The following is an 18,381-nucleotide window of genomic DNA, read 5'->3' on the forward strand; positions in this document are numbered from 1 at the left end:
CGCCGGAAAATCCCGGCGTGTGTGGGCAAGTCCGTTCGTTTTAAAGTCCGGCGCACCTGGCGGACAAAGTCCGTCGGAAAGTGTGCCGGACCAAGTAGGATAGAAAGTCCGCTCGTGTGTACGCGGCATTAGGATTGGTAAGCTCCAATATTTTAAATTTGTTTTTTTTTGGTTTTTTTGGTTGAAGAACACTTTTAGAAACCTAGTATCATGTCATCACAAGTCTAGTATGTGTGAGTCCTGCTCTGGAATTATTCTACTATAGTCTTCTACAGTGTACTAGAGATCAACAGAAATACGTTTGCTCAGCAGATTTGCATAATTGTGTTTTCTGAAGAAGGATCATTCCCCTAAATATTACAAAAATAAGGTGATAACTGAAAGATGTGTTTATCATCCTGACTCATCCTTGGTCTTTTGCAGAACTTCAAGCAGAGTGTGGACAGTCACTGTGCGCTAAAAGATGCGGTTCTGGAAGAAGGTCAAAGACTGATGGAGGTGCTGGTATCTCACAGAGCAGGTAATGAGGAAAAGAAAAAGGAAAACATGCCCTATCTAGGTTTGAAAAGAAACATGATTGCATAGTGGATTGTAGGTTATTTAGTCTGTCCTGTGCCTTATATACATACACACACGAATGTGCTTTTATATGAAAAGAAATAGGTAATATAAAGAACAATTATACAGGATTTGAAAGTTACAATTATTCACTGCTCATGATTGTTCAACCATGCCTATAAACATAAAGTTAAAGCTAATTGGACAAGTTGGGAAGAGTGTATGATGCATCTGCCCTGTTAGGCACTCCCCTCCCACAAATATGCCACATTTGGCATGTTATTTTTTTTGGGGGGGGGGGGGAACAGGTACCTAGTTTTAACAGGTACCTGCTCCCACTTCCGCTCGAGCCACTTAGGTGGCTCAAGCGGAAGTTGTCCTCTGTAAAAACAAAAAGAAAAATACTGCGCTATCCCTTAATTCATAAAAATCAAGAAATGTGTTAAGTGAAAAACTAAAAAAGAAAAAACTAAAGTGCAGCCTGAAATGTGAGACAACCCCCACGTCAATAACTATACAAAACAATGAGCTGCGCTGCTAATACATGAACGTGATCATAATGATTACAACCAACGCTGAAAAAAACATGCAAAAACAATAAACAAATGAATGAGAGATAAAAATAGCTGGGAAACTAGAATCTCACAAATAAAATGATGTAATAAATGATGGTGACTAAGGATTCAATATCCAGAAAGATTATAATGAGTCCATATAATCAGAAAAAAAGGAGTCCTTATGGGTACAGAAAATCTGCTGGTAAAGGGAGAAAAGAACACCTTTCTTCAAGTGGTGTGAGGCATGCAAAGATGGTCTCCCTAGGGAGAGTGATGTTACAGGGAGATCCTCCACCTCAAATAAATCAGCCCCTTACCAAATCCATAGATCTCCTGTCACAGAGATCATGCACGCAGATGGCTGTGTCCCCCAGCCACTGGGTCTCTGCTGGGATGTAATTCACAGGTCACCACTCCAGGAAATCAACTTAATGAGTTACCGCTCCCAATCCACAGATAGACATGAAAAGGAAATGCTCCATAGCGTAATACAGTAAAACACGTTTATTAAAAAATTATTAGAAATGCACTTACAGTGTGTGCAGGTATAAGATCGTATATAAAATCAATATGCGTCGGCCGGCTCTCAGCTGCTACCCGTCCACTTCCGGGATCAGCGTGGTGTGGTGGTGACGCTCACCACCACACCACGCTGATCCCGGAAGTGGGTGAACTGTGGGTGAAGGATTATATATATGGGATTGTATGATTTTATTTTTATTTTTTTGGTTGAACTAGATGAACTTGTGTTTTTTTTCAGCCTGACTAACTATGTAACTATGTAACATGTCCCAGAAACTTGCCCGACCAATAGGGAGGCGTTGCGTGACTCACGCATGCGCAGTGAGCACCCGGCTATGAAGCCGCAAGCTGTCACAGCCGGGTGCCCACACTTGTAATGCCAGCGCAGCAGAGAGAATGAGTGGAACTCCGCTTTAATTCAAAAAATTAAGATCTGCTGTGGTATAGGCAACAAATTCCTTCTGAAAAATAGTAGTGCACGTCCTGGTATGTGAACATGCCAAGGCACTCCTGTACCTACAGCCTTCACAGCTGTATATCTGCAGTGTGAATATAATGCCGCTTACACACGGTCAGATTTTCCGATGGGAAATGTTGGAGGTGAGCTTGTTGTCGGAAAGTCTGACCGTGTGTATGCGCCATCAAACATTTGCTGTTGGACTTTCCGGCAACAAATGTTTGATAGCAGGTTCTCAAATTTTCCGGCAACAAAACTTTGTTGTCGGAATTTCCGATCGTGTGTACACAAGTCCAACGCATAAAAGTTCACGCATGCTCGGACTCAAGCAGAAGGAGCCACACTGGCTATTGAACTTCCTTTTTCTCGGCTTGTCGTACGTCTTGTATGTCACCACATTCCCACGTTCGTAATTGATGGCCAACATTTGTGTAACTGTGTGTATGCAAGACAAGTTTGAGCCAACATCCAACTCCATGGTTTTGTTGGCGGAAAGTCCGATCGTGTGTACACATAAGTCACTGCTATGTGACTGCTAGTCTCAACAGATTTGGAGTGAGATTTGGTGATGTCACTATTATGCTGCTCACTGTTTTAAATACTGGAGGATTTGACACGACCCTGCCTCTACTAATATGGTTGCCTTCATACAGAGACACAGTGCAGAACAAGGCATGGTAAGTCAGTAATGGGTAAAAATCAGCTGCAGGGAGACCACATTCAATACGGTTGACCAGTTCTTTGGGCAAAGCTTTTAGAATTCCGTTTCGTATTTTTTTTTTCCCAATAATTTTTATTAACCCCTTCCCGCCGACCGTACGCAGATATGCGTACTCGGCTTTCCGGGGTTACACCGGGATGATGCCCGCAGCTGCAGGCATCATCCCGGTACCGTTGTTCACAGCGGGCGATCGGCTACCGGAGTATAACAACCGATGCGGCTAAAAGCCGATCGGCTGTTATACCGGAGGAGCGGGAGGGGACACCCCCCCCCTCCCGCCGCCTCCCGCCGCTCTTACCGGGCCTCCCGTGCGATCGGGAGGCCCGGTGTCCAATCGTGTGCCTTCGGCGGCTGGGGGCGGGCTGAAATGAAGCTGTGGGCGGCTTCTTTCCAGCCTTCTCATTGTAAACGCGGAAGCGACGTCATGACGTCACTTCCTGTTCACTCGGCTGTCAATGGTGCCGAAGTTAAAAAAAAATACAGTATTCAGAATCGCGATCTGAATACTTTGAAGTGCAAAGGAGGGATCTTTTAGGACCCCCGATCCCTCCATAAAGAGTACCTGTCACGACCTATTACTGTCACAAGGGATGTTTACATTCCTTGTGACAGCAATAAAAGTAAAAAAAAAAAAATTTTTTTTTAAACACAATTTATAAAGTAAAAAAATAAATAAAATGAATAAAAAAAAATAAAAAATTTTTTTAAAGTGCCCCCGTCCCCGCGAGCTCGCGCAACGAAGAAAACGCATTCGGAAGTCGCGCCCACATATGTAAACGGTGTTCAAATCACACATGTGAGGTATCGCCGCGATCGTCAGAGCGAGAGCAATAATTCTAGCCCTAGACCTCCTCTGTAACTCTAACCTGGTAACCGTAAAAAAAAATTTAAAGCGTCGCCTATGGAAATTCATAGGTACCGTAGTTTGTCGCCATTCCACGAGTGCGTGCAATTATAAAGGGTGACATGTTTGGTATCTATTTACTTGGCGTAACATCATCTTTCACATTATACAAAAAAATTGGGGTAACTTTACTGTTTGGATTTTTTAAAATTCATGAAAGTGTCCCTTTTCCAAAAATGTGCGTTTAAAACACCGCTGCACAAATACCGTGTGATATAAACTATTGCAACAATCTCCATTTTATTCTCTAGATTCTCTGCTAAAAAAATTTATATAATGTTTGGGAACTCTAAGTAATTTTCTAGCAAAAAATACGGATTTTAACTTGTAAACACCAAATTTCAAAAATAGGCTTAGTCATGAAAGGGTTAAATATAAATTTATCCAACAAACAAAAAGGAAACAACACGTAAATTCTTTACAAAGGTCCAAGATTGTCCAAATATTCTAAGCATTCAGTTTACATTAAAATATTATGTTTACAGTCAAGATGAATATAAAAAAAGACATCTTTTACAAAATATCCTGTTACCCCACACAGGCTCAGACTGTAACAGGAGTTGTGGAAAAATATGAAAACCATAACAAAGATAACTAGAATCTGAAGCAAAACGCTATATTTATCAGTATTTCCTAATAAAGCGAGGAGGTTGAGAGAATGGGACTTTAAAGGTACATCATATACAGAGCGACACAAAATAATAATATACAAAATATATAAATCATTTATTTAGAAAAGACATGATAAAAGTAAGGACTGCAGTTACAATCATAGTCCTGGGTATACACACATGTCCTAACCCTGACCGATGAGAGAACTGGAATCACATACAAAATATTCCCATGTCCAGAAATTTCAACATGTTTCGCCGTGACGGCTTCATCAGGAAAAGGATGAGGGTATTCAATTAATGAATATAAAAGAGCAAAGTATGCACTTCACACCTTCAATGTATGAAAAGAAAAACACAAAATTAATACACTACAATACAACAAGTTAACATGGTATAACACTGCACATGCATGACCCCACATGACACCCCCAAAACCCAAAAAAAAAAAAAAAACACAAAACCCAAACACCCCCCCAAAAACACACATCCCATCCCCCACAGCAAAACCATCCCCCCCCCCCCACACACACACATGGACATCCCAAGAGAAGCCCAAACTCCATACCTCAAGATGAGTCTTGGAGTGAACACAAATGGGAGAGTCCCAACCGGCCCCAGTGCCTGCATCCAAAAACCAGTCCAGAAATTGTTAGATCTCCCATAGGGAGGGATGTGATTTTTGTGGTTTAAATCATCTAATGAAAGGGCAGCAATGCCTGCAATATATATTGTACATCAGAATAAAATTACATCATTATAAAGATGGAGAGAGCACAAGTCCATAAAAACTCATAAATGAACTGTACTCACCACAATCCTGTTACTCTATTGGTATGGTAATGTCTATACTGGGAGCTCATTAAGACAGGAAAACCACAAAAGATATTAGCATGTCCTCTATGTATAGTACAAACATACTGTATATACTTGAGTATAAGCCGAGTTTTTCAGCACATTTTTTTGTGCTGAAAGTGCCCTCCTCGGCTTATGCTGTAGTCAAGCATTTTTCTGCAGTAAAAAATGACATTTTCTAAACCGACTTTGGGGCCCCATATCTCTTGCTAGGAACCCCAAATTTGGTGTGCAAACCCAGTGGAACTAGCACTACAACATATCCAGCTGGGGTTCCTAGCACCAAGTGGCCGAGATACGGGGCCCCAAAGTCGGTTCAGAAAATGTCATTCTCTGCTGCAGAAGTGCCACTTGGGGCTAGGAACCCCAGCTTTGGATATGTTGTAGTGCTAGTTCCACTGGGTTTGGACACCAAATTTGTGGTTCCTAGCACCAAGTGGCCCGGAGATACGGGGCCCCAAAGTCGGTCAACTGTGTCCATCTGCAGCAATGTCCTTTCGGGACCAGGGACCCCAAATTTTGACTGCAGCTAGGGGGCATCTAGGAACCCTTAACTACTGGGTTTGACGTTTGGGGGACCTATGGCTGCAAATGGGCACAGTGAGGCATGCAAATGGGCACAGTGAGGCATGCAAATGGGCATTGTTGACCCTCTTTTCCATTTACAGTAGCTGTGCATTTCTCACCCTAGGCTTATACTCGAGTCAATAAGTTTTCCCAGTTTTTTGTGGTAAAATTAGGTGCCTCGGGTTATATTTGGGTCGGCTTATACTCGAGTATATACAGTACCCATCTAAGAAATCTAGAAAGACATGTAAACATTTGTCAAATACTCCATAATAAGAAAGAGTCTCAAAAATATCCTCATAGTTGCAAAGTAAACTTCTCACCTCAGCATGTCTTACTCCAATTTAGGGACTGTTCAGCTACAAGCCTTTCTTGTGACTGGTATCCCTCATTGATGAGTGCTCATTCTGGCTGTGGGTAGCTGCTTTATAATTATTATCGATTTTTTAATTTACAGTGCGTCTGCTGCGAGATTGCACTTGCCAGTTATGTAAGTACAGTGCACATTTGTAGTGAAGGGATATCTGCACCAGCCTGAGTAGGAAGCACATGATGGCCAGGGACTTGGACCTGCCTTTGTTGACAATCTCAGCCGTGGCATCTGCCAATGCTACATTTGTTACTATATGAGGTGAGGAGGCTGAAGCTGCTAGGATGAACATGATTATGCCGTTCCAATTCTCAAGTAAGTTGTCCTTCATTGCTAGATCTGCACCAGCTGCCTGGTCTAGCCTGATGGTTTGATCGGGGTCCTGTGCATGGGAAAGGAAGACCGGAAATGAAGGAGGGAAAATCCTTATAGCAAGTTTGGCTTGTTTGGTGTTTTGGCGAGTTTGGCTGTGGCTCTGGCTGCGAACGAGCAGTGATAGTCATAAAACCCAGAGCCTCCGTATTTGTACCCTAAGTCAACCATGGCATGGAGGTACAAATCCATCTCCTCCCTCCTGCTGGGGTTGGCCGAGCACAACACGTCCCTAAACATGCCGAAGGCCAGCACAAACTCGGTGATTGACAGTTTTCGATTGAGCCTGGGGTCTTTTGCCTTCAGAACCACGGACAAGTCCCCCCCAGGCGTAGGACTTATTCTCAGCCAGATCGTGGACCAAGATGAGCAGGTAGGCCAGGTTAACATCCTTTCACTCCAGGATGTCCTTCCTGATGCTGGAGGGGACAAGGTGTGCAGGAAAAAATGAAATGAGAAAATGAGAAACAGCGGAGGAGAGACAGAGTACATAAGAATAAGTAAGAAGCAAAGGGGAGGAAGAACAGAAAAAGGAACGACAGGCATAGTGAAGAACACGATGCGTTCTGACGAACACTGCAGAGTGGAAATTTAGAAAACTCGAAGAGTGCTGGACGACCGAGATTAGCCAGGAGGTGACTGGCCAATAACCGATAGCTCGGGTGCCTGGTCAGTGTCAAGCACGAACCTATGAACCAGAGCCCCAGGGCGTACTGGGGTGGGAAACTGCCGTCTGGTTGTTGCCTAAGTAGGAATGTTGCATTCTGTATTAGGTGATGTATGGTTGGCCTGCTAATGCCTGCACTGTCAGCAAGCAACTGTTTAGCAACCGTGTCTGCGTAGTTTGAAGGTGATGTCCTTTCATAAAATAGGTAAGAAAGAAAATGTGACAGTAGCTAAGTGCTAGACCGGCAGCCCAATTCGTGTCTGTGAGGTATCAAGATGAATAAAGGGTGCTGCAGGTTGATGTGAGAGAGTGTCCCGTGTACTACCCACCTGACTTGTGCCCTGATAGAATAGAGGTCCTAGTTGTGGCCGAGACTAATCTGGCGACCGGGAACCTGAAAAAAGTAACATGGGGGCCCAGGTTTAACCTAGTGTGAAGGAGAGCCCTAAGCCCGCCCCCTCCCCCTAAAACGTGACAAAACCCCCCCTGGGTAAAAGCATGCAAAGCCCTGCATATGTGTATGTATGTCACCTGCGAGACAAATGTCCAACCTTGTGCAGGATGGAACAACCTGACCGCGCTGACCTATGGAGAAAGACAGACAAGAAAACATGAGTGGCCGGATTGAGGGCCACTGGAGACGAGCATGTAACACGTGTTGCAAGAAAGTAGCCTTAAAGGGAGGTGAAAACAAGAAGTAGAAGACATGGAACATGTATGGGGATAACCAAGGCCATGCTGACCGAGTGATGTAAATAAATGAGCTGACACTTAAAAGAGGCATGCTGGAGCATGTCAGCATTTGCAACCTAAGAAGTCACATGATTTGTAGGTGTGAATGGGCAAATGAGTGGTATAAGTGGTGACTGAGAGCTTGTGGCAAAGAACCTCAAGAAGAAGGCCGTGTAGCAGAAGCTCGTGTTGCCTGTAAACGGGTAATGAGTGGTATGAGCAGCAACTGATAGCTTGTGGCAGGAACCTCATGGGGGAGACTGACCTAAGGGAGAAATGATAGACAAGAAAATGTGAGTGGCCGGATCGTGTGCCACTGGAGACGTGCTTGCAAAGATTGCAAGAAAGTAGCCTCATCAGGGAAGCCAAAACAAGGGCAAATCGTGCCGACTCGGGTCAGAGTTATGAAGCTGGAGTATCATATGTGTATGAGCAGGTGCGACCATATGAATGGTCTGAGTAACGAATGGTTGCTTGTGGAAGGAGACTCATGAGAGAGACCGAGCTGTGGGAAGTGATGTGTGTGACAACTGGAATCGACTTAGGCCGTCGTAGAGTGTTAGAGTGCCACCCACTCCTCAAAAACCGAACACATACCAACCACCCAGCCCTCGAGTCAAATCAAAGTAGAGACAAGGCACCAGGTTGGTTTAAGTACCACCTCAATCAGCCACAGAACCCGTGCAATCAATACATGCTAAACTCCAAATAGATGAGGCAGCAACACCATAGACCGTGAATCCTATAACCAGCGAAGCACAGTATTGTGTGTGTGTGTGTGTGTGTATATATATATATATATATATATATATATAGTATGGTGGCCTGAATTTATAGGAGAAGCCGGGGGGGGGGGAGGGTATTTAAACAGCCCACTCACCTGTGTTCCTTGTCGGTTCCAGTGCGCGATACTACACGTCACTAGGCCGACTCTGCCCAGCTCACTTCATGTTTGTGAGTCTATGCGGTCAATTACAAGTGTGTTGCGGCTTCTCAGTTTGTGGTCCTTGTCGGCTGTTCTCGCTCGCTGTTGCAGGTAGGATTCAAGCAAATCCTATATTGAAGCCTGTTAGAGCCTTTGGCTCTAATTGGTGCTTCAAAAAAACAGCCCCCCCCACATTGGAATCCATGCGCCGGTGTCCTGAAAGGGGCCGGACGCATGGATGGGGGGGCGGCGCCCGTGCGCCCTTAATGGAAGGGCCGCCACTGCAAACTGCTCATCATTTAGTTTCATGTAACAAATGTTCTTTTAGAGACTTTTTTTTCTCTTTTGCTATTTCTCAGAAATCTAATATTTCTGCTCCACGCTGTCACCAGATCAAGTGCATTGTCACTATGGTGACATTGCACTGCTGTGACGGTGATCATGTACGTTGGCCGACTACTCTGATATTACTGTATATCAGTGCAGCCAGACATTGTCTCTGATCACTGCCACAGCAGTAAAATGTCACCAGACCAGTGCAGCCGGTGTCCCCAATCATCATGGCTCCAGTCTCAGTGTCACCATAAGGTCTCATTCACACGAATGGTACTGGTACTCTCTGAAGGGTGAACCATGTTCGGATTGCATTTGACAGGTGGTGAGGAGGCATTGTATTGCCTTCTCTATGCCTGCTTTAACCTCTTGGACCCTGCATAACCAGCTCTATTCAAAGTGACAGTGTGTTATTTCCAAAGCAAAGCATGTGTACACCCCTGCGTCTGCATTTACACTGGGAAACAACTGGGTTCAGCTGCAAGGTTTTACCTCCCCCAGCCTCATGTGTAAATGAGCCATTCACAGTGTCCTCAGACATCACCAAACCAGTCAAAGTGTCCAGAAATGTGGTAGGTAGTCAGGAAATTAGATGCGTAATTTATACACCGAGAAACATGAAGATGCTCCTTTGATTTTGGTCTCTCTATGTGGCTAGGCTGTGAAAAAGTCTCACACGTGATATCACCATACTCAGGAGAAGTTGCAGAGTGTGTTGTGGGGTGTAATTCTAAATATGCCTATGCTGTATGTTGGAAATATCTTGTTATTTAACAATTTTGTAAGAAAAAAAAATACATTTTCATTCCACATATTCCAAACACTTCAGGCAAAAAAAGTCTTTAAAAGACTCACCATGCCCCAGTAATTTTAGGTGTACCTAGTTATTTCAGCTGAAAAGAGACAAATGTCCATCAAATTCAACCTTTGCAGTAATGCCTGATCTGTGAATCGGGTTGAAGTGATTGTAATGATGTTAATTACACCTAACTCTATGCCCAGATCTGTAGACTTTTGCTGCAAAAATGCTAATCCTGGCTTCTGGATAACTTCCAGGGGCTGTGAGATGTCTCCATTATGTGTCATGGGAGCAGTGCTCTGACAGGTGCTTCAGACTATAACACATGTAACATACAGGGAACTCTCAATCATGTTTTACAGAAGCAGATTGCAAGCAGTTAAGCAACTTCACAGTATTGCATACATGTGAGAGAACCCTAACTGTTATAAGGGGCAACAGTCAAATAAGACAACATGGAAATAACGAGCTAATAACAAGCTTGGCAAATGAACATTATGCAGGAAGTGGTGTCAGCCGGTACTTCCTGCTGACCTTGCCTTGGGCATGAAATGACTTATCCCAGTACTCCGCAAACGTGATTCTTAGAGCAGCAGTATAATTACAAAATACATGGAGCTTAAAATGCCATTCTAACTTGGGCATATCCCTACCCTCTCCATCTAACTATCCTCAAAGATACAGCAGAGTTTTTTGGTGTTTTTTTGCATTATACAGACAATGTATGTGTAGATCAAGTTAAATATACAACGTAAGAAATAAAAATGGGCATTTAGAAAGAACATTGAATATGCCCCAAGAAGTACAAGAAGTCTTTTCAGACAATCCTCAAAAATAGCACAAAGCAAGGGAATAAAAAAAAAAAAAAAAGACTCTGCCGCAAAACATTTGGGCAAAGGTTCATATATTTTTATTGCAGCTGGATCATTTGATTCCTGACAGAGATAGCTAACTCTGGCAATATTTCTAAAGCTTCCTGTAATAGCTTTTTACAGCTTGATAGCATCATATTTTAAACTATAGAGAAAGCAGCCTTGAGCTCTGCTGTTGCTGTGGAACTATAGATTCCAGAATACCTTGTTTTAGTATAATGGAAAATTCCATTGCCCAATGCAAAAGTCAATCAGGTTACTACCTTGGCAAATAACAAAGAGTAACTTCATCCAAAACATATATTAAATATTACATAGCATGACATACGGTGCCTTTGGGTCCAGGGCAGTGTCATGGATGGGATTTACGTGCTCCCTACACTGTGGCTAAGCTTTGGCCATACCCTTTGCCCCATCTAGGGCATAATAAGTCTTCTATTGCATGAGCAGTGTGTGTTAAACAGAGAGACTGCATATGGGCTTTGCTGGAACAGCCTGCAGGTCTATATATGGCCATAGATGGGTAGAATTTTTAATGAAAATTCTTATAAAAAGAATGTTCTAAGAAAGTTCATTCCTTTTTCTAGTCATCAGTGGGTCAAATCTATGTCAATTTTCAACTGCAGTGACAAGAATCTTCAAAGGAGCAGTCCATTCATTCCAAAATAAAATGTTAAAGCAAACAAAATCTTTCAAATGACATTCCAATGTTCTGAGAATGTTTTGCGATATTTCATACAAAATTTCCTAAGGCTTTTTCAGGTCACAATGTTAAAATAAAAAAGCGCTTATCAGATAAAAAACAGTCCCAGGAGTCAGGAAGCCTGCTTCCTAGTATTGAAGTGCGTGATGATGTCACGAGCATTGGCTCCACCCTACGCATTTTGTCACATCTGATGTCACCTGGGTCACTATGTGGCTCTTTCAGCTCTCTCCTCATTTATGGCTGAATGATACAAGTTTAAGATGACTGCCATGAAGGTGTGATTGAACCTGGAGGAGGAGGTACACACTGTCCCAGATGGTGACAATTTGGAGACACAAGCACATTTTGACTGTTTTTCTTTACTAGAAAGAGTCCATTTGCTTTGGTAAAGTTTATTTGGCACGTGGTGGTGTCATAATTTATGAAGAGGTGTAAGATGAAGTATAAATGTAAATTTCACTGATCATTTTGGGACTGTCCCTGTTTGCTACACTTACCTGTTTGGACTCATATTATGTTTTTCTCACGTTTTCAATTGCCCTATCAGCACTTTTGTTTATATTTAGTGAGCAATTTGTTTCAATTGACGTGTCAGCTGCTATATTTACTTTACTGAGCGTGACTTCTTTTTTAGATTTGTTGACTGTAAGGATAGAAATGGACTGTTAGGATAGGAAATCTCTTTGCAGGGGACAAAGACAAAAGGATTAGATCTTCTGACAATGATTTTTTTATGTCTGTTCCTCCTTGCCTTGATGACAACTGCACCCTAATTTCTTGTATAGGTGTCACAGGGATTGAAAATCAGGGAGAATCTTTCCAATGGGAATACAACTGTGACAGAAAACAGAGAGTGTCACCCAGGGCCGGCGCTACCTAGAGGCAAGAGCGCACATCATGTGGGGGTGTGCAACACAGTCCACCCACCTCCACTGCCCACTCACCCGCCAGCCGGCTTGCCCACTGCACATCCCCACCATGGCCACTGTATTCTGTATATCCCATAAGAGGAGGGAGAAGGAGGTAGGCTAGGTCTGCCCCACCTCCTCCCCATGTCCCCCCTCTGCCCTCCCACAACCCCCATGTGCAGCCAATCTGGGCCTGGGAAGGGGGTGTGGGCTTGCCTACACCTTCAGGAGTCTCCAGCCACGCACAGCCCCCCCCCCCACCACACACCTTTCCTTCGTCAAGGCTTCTTCTCCATCTGGTTGGTGAGCACAATGGTACTATCCACCACAGCACCATCCAGCCTAGCATCCAGTGAGTCTTTGCCTTGCTTTACCATTCTAGTGTGGTGATTTCTGCCTTCCATGTGCCATAGTTTTTCTGCCTTCCATGAGCCATAGTCTTCCTGCCTTCCAGGTGCCTTAGTGATCCTTCCTGCCTTCCAGGTGCCATAGTGATCCTTCCTGCCTTCCAGGTGCCATAGTGATCCTTACTGCCTTCCAAGTGCCATAGTGATTCTTTCTTCTTGCCTTCCAGGTGCCATAGTGACCCTTACTTCCTGCCTTCCATGTTCCATAGTAATTCCCCTTCTTTTCTACCATAGTGATCCTTCCCTCTCTCTCTCCCTAAAGATTGGTTCATACTGCAGTACTTATTCTCTGGCTTCATCCCGGGGTTCCTCAGGTCCTTCATAATTCTCTATTTTAAGCTCTCTGTCTATTTTCAGTATATACAAAACCAGATGTATTGGAAGGATATTGTAAATGATTGTGTTGAGGTTTATATGTATCCCTGAGACTCCAGCTTGTGGCACAGCAATCAAAGCATATTTTATAGGTACAAGGAAGCCCTGGTTTTAACTATGGCCCTTAAGTCCATCCCATGATCATGCTTGGGTAAAATCTATCAGCAGACACTGCCACTTTGCACTGAATGGGAAAAATTACAGTGGGGTTGATTTTCTAAAACCAGAGAGTGCAAAATCTGGTTCAGCTGTGCATTGTAGCCAACCAGCTTCTTACTTCAGCTTGTTCAATAAAGCTTTGACAAAAAAAAAAAAAACTGGAAGCTGTTTGGTTTCTATGCAGAGCTGCACCAGATTTTGCACTCCAGTTTTAGTAAATCAACCCGTGTGTCTTTAAATATATGGTAATAGCAAGATAATCATCTTCTTTCCCAGAAGTTACTGATGCTTCAATGCTATATGAGCTCCTTCTGCTTGCCCAGCCACTAAATTAATTATATTAATTAATTTTATCAGTAAAGTTAACAGAGTGCTGCAGTAGATGATTTATAACCATTGCCTTTGTACACATGAGTCGTCATAAATAAATAGGCAGCTATAGAATGTTTTTTTTGTTCTGTACATTTTACAGTATAAAAGACCTCAATACGGTCCTTGGTCAGCTGACCTTGATGGTGGGGTAATGATGGGAGTTAATAAAATATAATAAAATATAGCTAATTCTGATCATATATAGTCATATATAACTTTTTGATATGTGTGTTCATGTGTTTACATGACAGAATAGATGTATTGCAGCATTAAATGATTGTTACTAGATTGACAAAGTCTGAAAAAGGTCTCCCAGTAAGTAAAAGAATTAAACCTCACCTGTACTACTTTCCACACCACTGATGTTTGTTTTGTTAAGGGGCTACCAGCATCACTTCAAGCTTATCAGTGACTCCTGCTGCCCTCTGTACAGCAAGTTGCTCCTATTTGACATTGTTAACTTCTGTTTGAATTGTAATGACATTGCATCCCATTTCATCTGTTGTATTCCCTCCGTATAATGCTTCCATAAAAATTATGGAACGAAAAAAAAGCTACCAGTTACAAAAAATCCTCAGCATGCTTTGTTCACCTTTGAACTCCTTTTGCTGGCCCCTGTGTCACTACAAGATACATTCATGATGTTGGGGCTGGTGGTAGAAACCACTGAGCACAGCTGGGAACCAGGCATCTGACACACCTGAATGAATAAACCGTATGGCTCATATAGTGTGTACTTGCCCTGATCCAAAACACCTAGTGTGAATTCTGCCCCCCTCTCATTCCTCTATCTGCATGGATCACTTTTGATAGTCTGTGGTGACAACAGACAATCCTGTGAGACAGCTCCGCCCCCCCAGCAAGTAGTTGACAGCCTCAGCGGTGCATGCTTTCCTATGAGACTGCGTGGAGGGGGTGTGTCCACCTCTCCACTCAGGTCTCAGATTACACTCATGCTTAATGCTGTGCAGTGTGTGACATGGGATCCCAGCCCCCTGTTTTTTGGAGCCCAGAAAGCTGTGTAAAATCTTCACTTTAGGAGGCTGTCAAGCAAAGAGGGCTGCAGATAAACAGGTACAGTTTATGTTATAAGTATTTGTTTCATCACTGTGTATCAGCTGAGACTAGACACACACATCAGTGGGTATATCTAAGGGTTTACTACAACTTTAATGCTGAAGGAACTATAGTAAACGTAGCACTTGATTAGAATGGAGATCAATTGTGTGGGCAGTGAGATGGGTGAGTATTAATTCTTTTCTTTACTAGGAGACCTTTTTCTGACATTTTAACAACAGAGTTGCTTCTAGCTTTGTTTCAAGCTTAGATTAAAATCACGGGTAGGTATAAAACGCTACCAATTAATACAGTTATGTATTAATACACCAATTAATACAGTTATGTATTAATTATAAATGTGACTCACATAAGTACCTGGATTTGGCTTGGTGTAAGCCTGCTGTAATCCCCTGCACAACAGCAATCAGCTTGGGTGAGGGAGGAACTGTACTAGGAGGCAATCATGTGTGCTGCAGTGCACTTGTACTAGCAGGGGATGTAGAGAGTATGTGTAAAACGCCACCAATCACACAGGCAGTTTGTCATGGTGCAAATGCCAGCAGCTGGCAGTGTTGCCAACCATCAGTATTTTTACTGGCAGCCAGTAAAAAATGGGCACTTTTCTCCTGCCAGTAAATGCCAGTAAGAGGAAAAGGTTGCCAGTAAAAAAATATGGCTGTGACGCTTGGCTCGGAACTGCGCATGCGCATGCTTGGGTACGGAGGCGGCCGAGACCATCCAAGTGTCTGCTACAGTGTGTTTGGGCAGTACCGGTGGGGGGCGGGTCATTGCTAATTGCATATTGTACTTATTTGTAGCCTAAATACTGAAGTTTGCACTTAAAACTGTAATTTTGTAACTTTTGGAAATGCCAGAAAAAACTTGGCTGTGCCAGTAAATTCTGGGTGTCGTGTCAGTAAATTATAATCTGGTAGGTTGGCAACACTGGCAGCTGGATTTCACAGATTCCTGTTATTGTGTTTGACAGTTGTGAGTGGCTAGCTGGGGCCGCTGAGACCATATACTTCAGTGACAGGTTTTAGCGCACATTTGCACAGCCATTGATTACCTGCAGTGATTGCCACTGGACGCTGTTTGTGTGCATCCAGTAGCAATCACCACAAGTAGTCGCTGGTTGTGTGAACAGCCATGAATAGCTGCAGGCACTGCAACCTGTCATTGAAGTGTACGGGCTTGGCAGCCGCAGCTAGGCGCTCAACACAGCAGAAGGAATCAGTAGATTCCTGTCACAGGCATTTGCACCGTGGCAAACTGGCCATGTGGATGTAGCCTAATGCCGCGTACACACGATCGGACATTCAGACAACAAAATCCTGGATTTATTTCCGACGGATGTTGGCTCAAACTTGTCTTGCATACACACGGTCACACAAATGTTGTCGGAAATTCCAAATGTCAAGAACGCGGTGACGTACAACACGTACGACGAGCCGAGAAAAATTACGTTCAATAGCCAGTGCGGCTCTTCTGCTTGATTCCGAGCATGCGTGGAATTTTGTGCGTCAGAATTGTGTACACACGATCGGAATTTCCGACAACGGATTTTGTTGTCGTAAAATTTGAGAACAAGCTTTCAAATTTTTGTTGTCGGAAATTCCGACAACAAATGTCCGATGGAGCCTACACACAGTCAGAATTTCCGACAACAAGCTCACATCGAGCATTTGTTGTCGTAAATTCCGACCGTGTGTACCCGGCATAAGAATTAATGATCTGGAACAAATGAAGTCAGAGTAAAGTCAGATCTCCTGTGCATTCTTATTCTGGATCAGTGGATCAGCATGACAGCCATGCAACTAGCATTTTACAATGAGAGGTCAGTAATGGCAGGCTTCATGTTCCCTTTGTTTTTGTTTTTTTATATGACAAGCAATTAATAAACTAAGAGTCCAAGAACAAAATTAAGAAATTATAATTTGCATTATGACTAGGGATGATCCGAATACCCCCCGATTCAGTTTGCACCAGAACTTGCAAACAGGCAAAAAATTTGTGCGAACATGCAAACATCGTTAAAGTCTACGGGACACGAACATGAAAAATCAAAAGTGCTCATTTTAAAGGCTTATATGCAAGTTATTGCCATAAAAAGTGTTTGGGGACCTGGGTCCTGCCCCAGGGGACATGTATCGATGCAAAACAAAAGTTTTAAAACGGATGTTTTTTCAGCAGCAGTGATTTTAATAATGCTTAAAGTGAAACAATAAAAATGAAATATTCCTTTAAATATTGTGCCTGGGGGGTGTCTATAGTATGCCTGTAAAGTGGCGCATTTTTCCCGTGTTTAGAACAGTTCCACAGCAAAATGACATTTCTAAAGGAAAAAAAGTAATTTAAAACTGATGGCGGCTGTAATGAATTGTCGGGTCCTGGCAATATTGACAAAATTAATTGAAAAAAACGGCATGGCCCCCCCCCCTGAGTCCATTACCAGGCCCTTTGGGTCTGGTATGAATATTAAGGGGAGACCCGAACCAAAATTTTAAAAAAAAAATTGTGTGGGGGTCCTCCCAAAAACCATACCAGGCCCTTCAGGTCTGGTATGGAAATTAAGGGGAACCCTGCGACAATTTTTTTTTTTATGGTGTAGGGGTCCCCCTAAAATCCATACCAGGCCCTTCAGGTCTGGTATGGATTTTAGGGGGAACCCTGCACCAAAATTTTTTTAAAAAATGGTGTAGGGGCCCCCCCAAAATCCATACCAGACCCTTATCTGAGCACATATCCTGGCAGGCCACAAAAAAAGAGTGGGGGGATGAGAGAGTGCCCCCCTTCTGAACCGTACCAGGCCACATGCCCTCAAAATGGGGAGGATGCTTTGGGGTCCCCCCCAAAACACCTTGTGCCCATGTTGATGAATATCACGCCGCCCGACAAACTTAAAAAAGAAAAAAAACTGCAAGAGCTCCGCCTCCATAGGAGGCTCCCGCACACTGCACGCTTCTTGCTTTGACAGCTGTTATATAGCTGAGGGCGGAGCCACTCGCTGACATAAACGGGTGACCCCACCTTCCTCTGACGTTTACGTCACCAGGTGGCCCCGCCCTCAGCTATATAACAGCTGTAATCAAGAAGAAGCGTGCAGTGGAAGTGAGCGAGCCTCCCATGGAAGCAGAGCTGTTATGTTTTTTTTTTTCTTTTTTCAGTTCATCGGGCGGCGTGAGATGGATTTACATCGCGGGACATTTTTATTTTTTTATTTTTTAATAAAGGACTTTTCCCAAAGTGTCTCCTGTCATTTTTACTATTTTTGACTTTTTTTTTGTGAATTGGTAAGGGTACAATGTACTCATTACCAATTCAAATGGGGGGGCGGGATCTGGGGTCCCCTTGTTAAAGGGGGCTTCCAGATTCCGATAAGCCCCCCACCCGCAGACCCCCACAACCACCGGGCAAGGGTTGTGGGGATGAGGCCCTTGTCCCCATCAACATGGGGACAAGGTGCTTTGGGGCGACTCCAAAGCATTCTCCCCATGTTGAGGGCATGTGGCCTGGTACGGTTCAGAAGTGGGGGCGCTCTCTCATCCCCCCTCTTTTACTGCGGCCTGCCAG

General features: G+C 43.6%; 1 protein-coding gene across 1 annotated transcript in view; it reads left to right on the forward strand.

Annotated features, from left to right (window-relative positions):
* The window catches only part of AKAP6 (A-kinase anchoring protein 6), a 412,130-nt gene that overhangs the window by 164,738 nt on the left and 229,011 nt on the right, over positions 1 to 18,381 (forward strand). The window contains exon 6 of the mRNA XM_073609738.1: positions 424 to 520. Coding sequence (XP_073465839.1) covers positions 424 to 520 — 97 coding nt within the window. The remainder of the gene's footprint in view (positions 1 to 423; positions 521 to 18,381) is intronic.

Source organism: Aquarana catesbeiana, linkage group LG13 (genome assembly GCF_042186555.1).
Source record: "Aquarana catesbeiana isolate 2022-GZ linkage group LG13, ASM4218655v1, whole genome shotgun sequence".
In the NCBI taxonomy this organism is placed as follows: domain Eukaryota; kingdom Metazoa; phylum Chordata; class Amphibia; order Anura; family Ranidae; genus Aquarana; species Aquarana catesbeiana.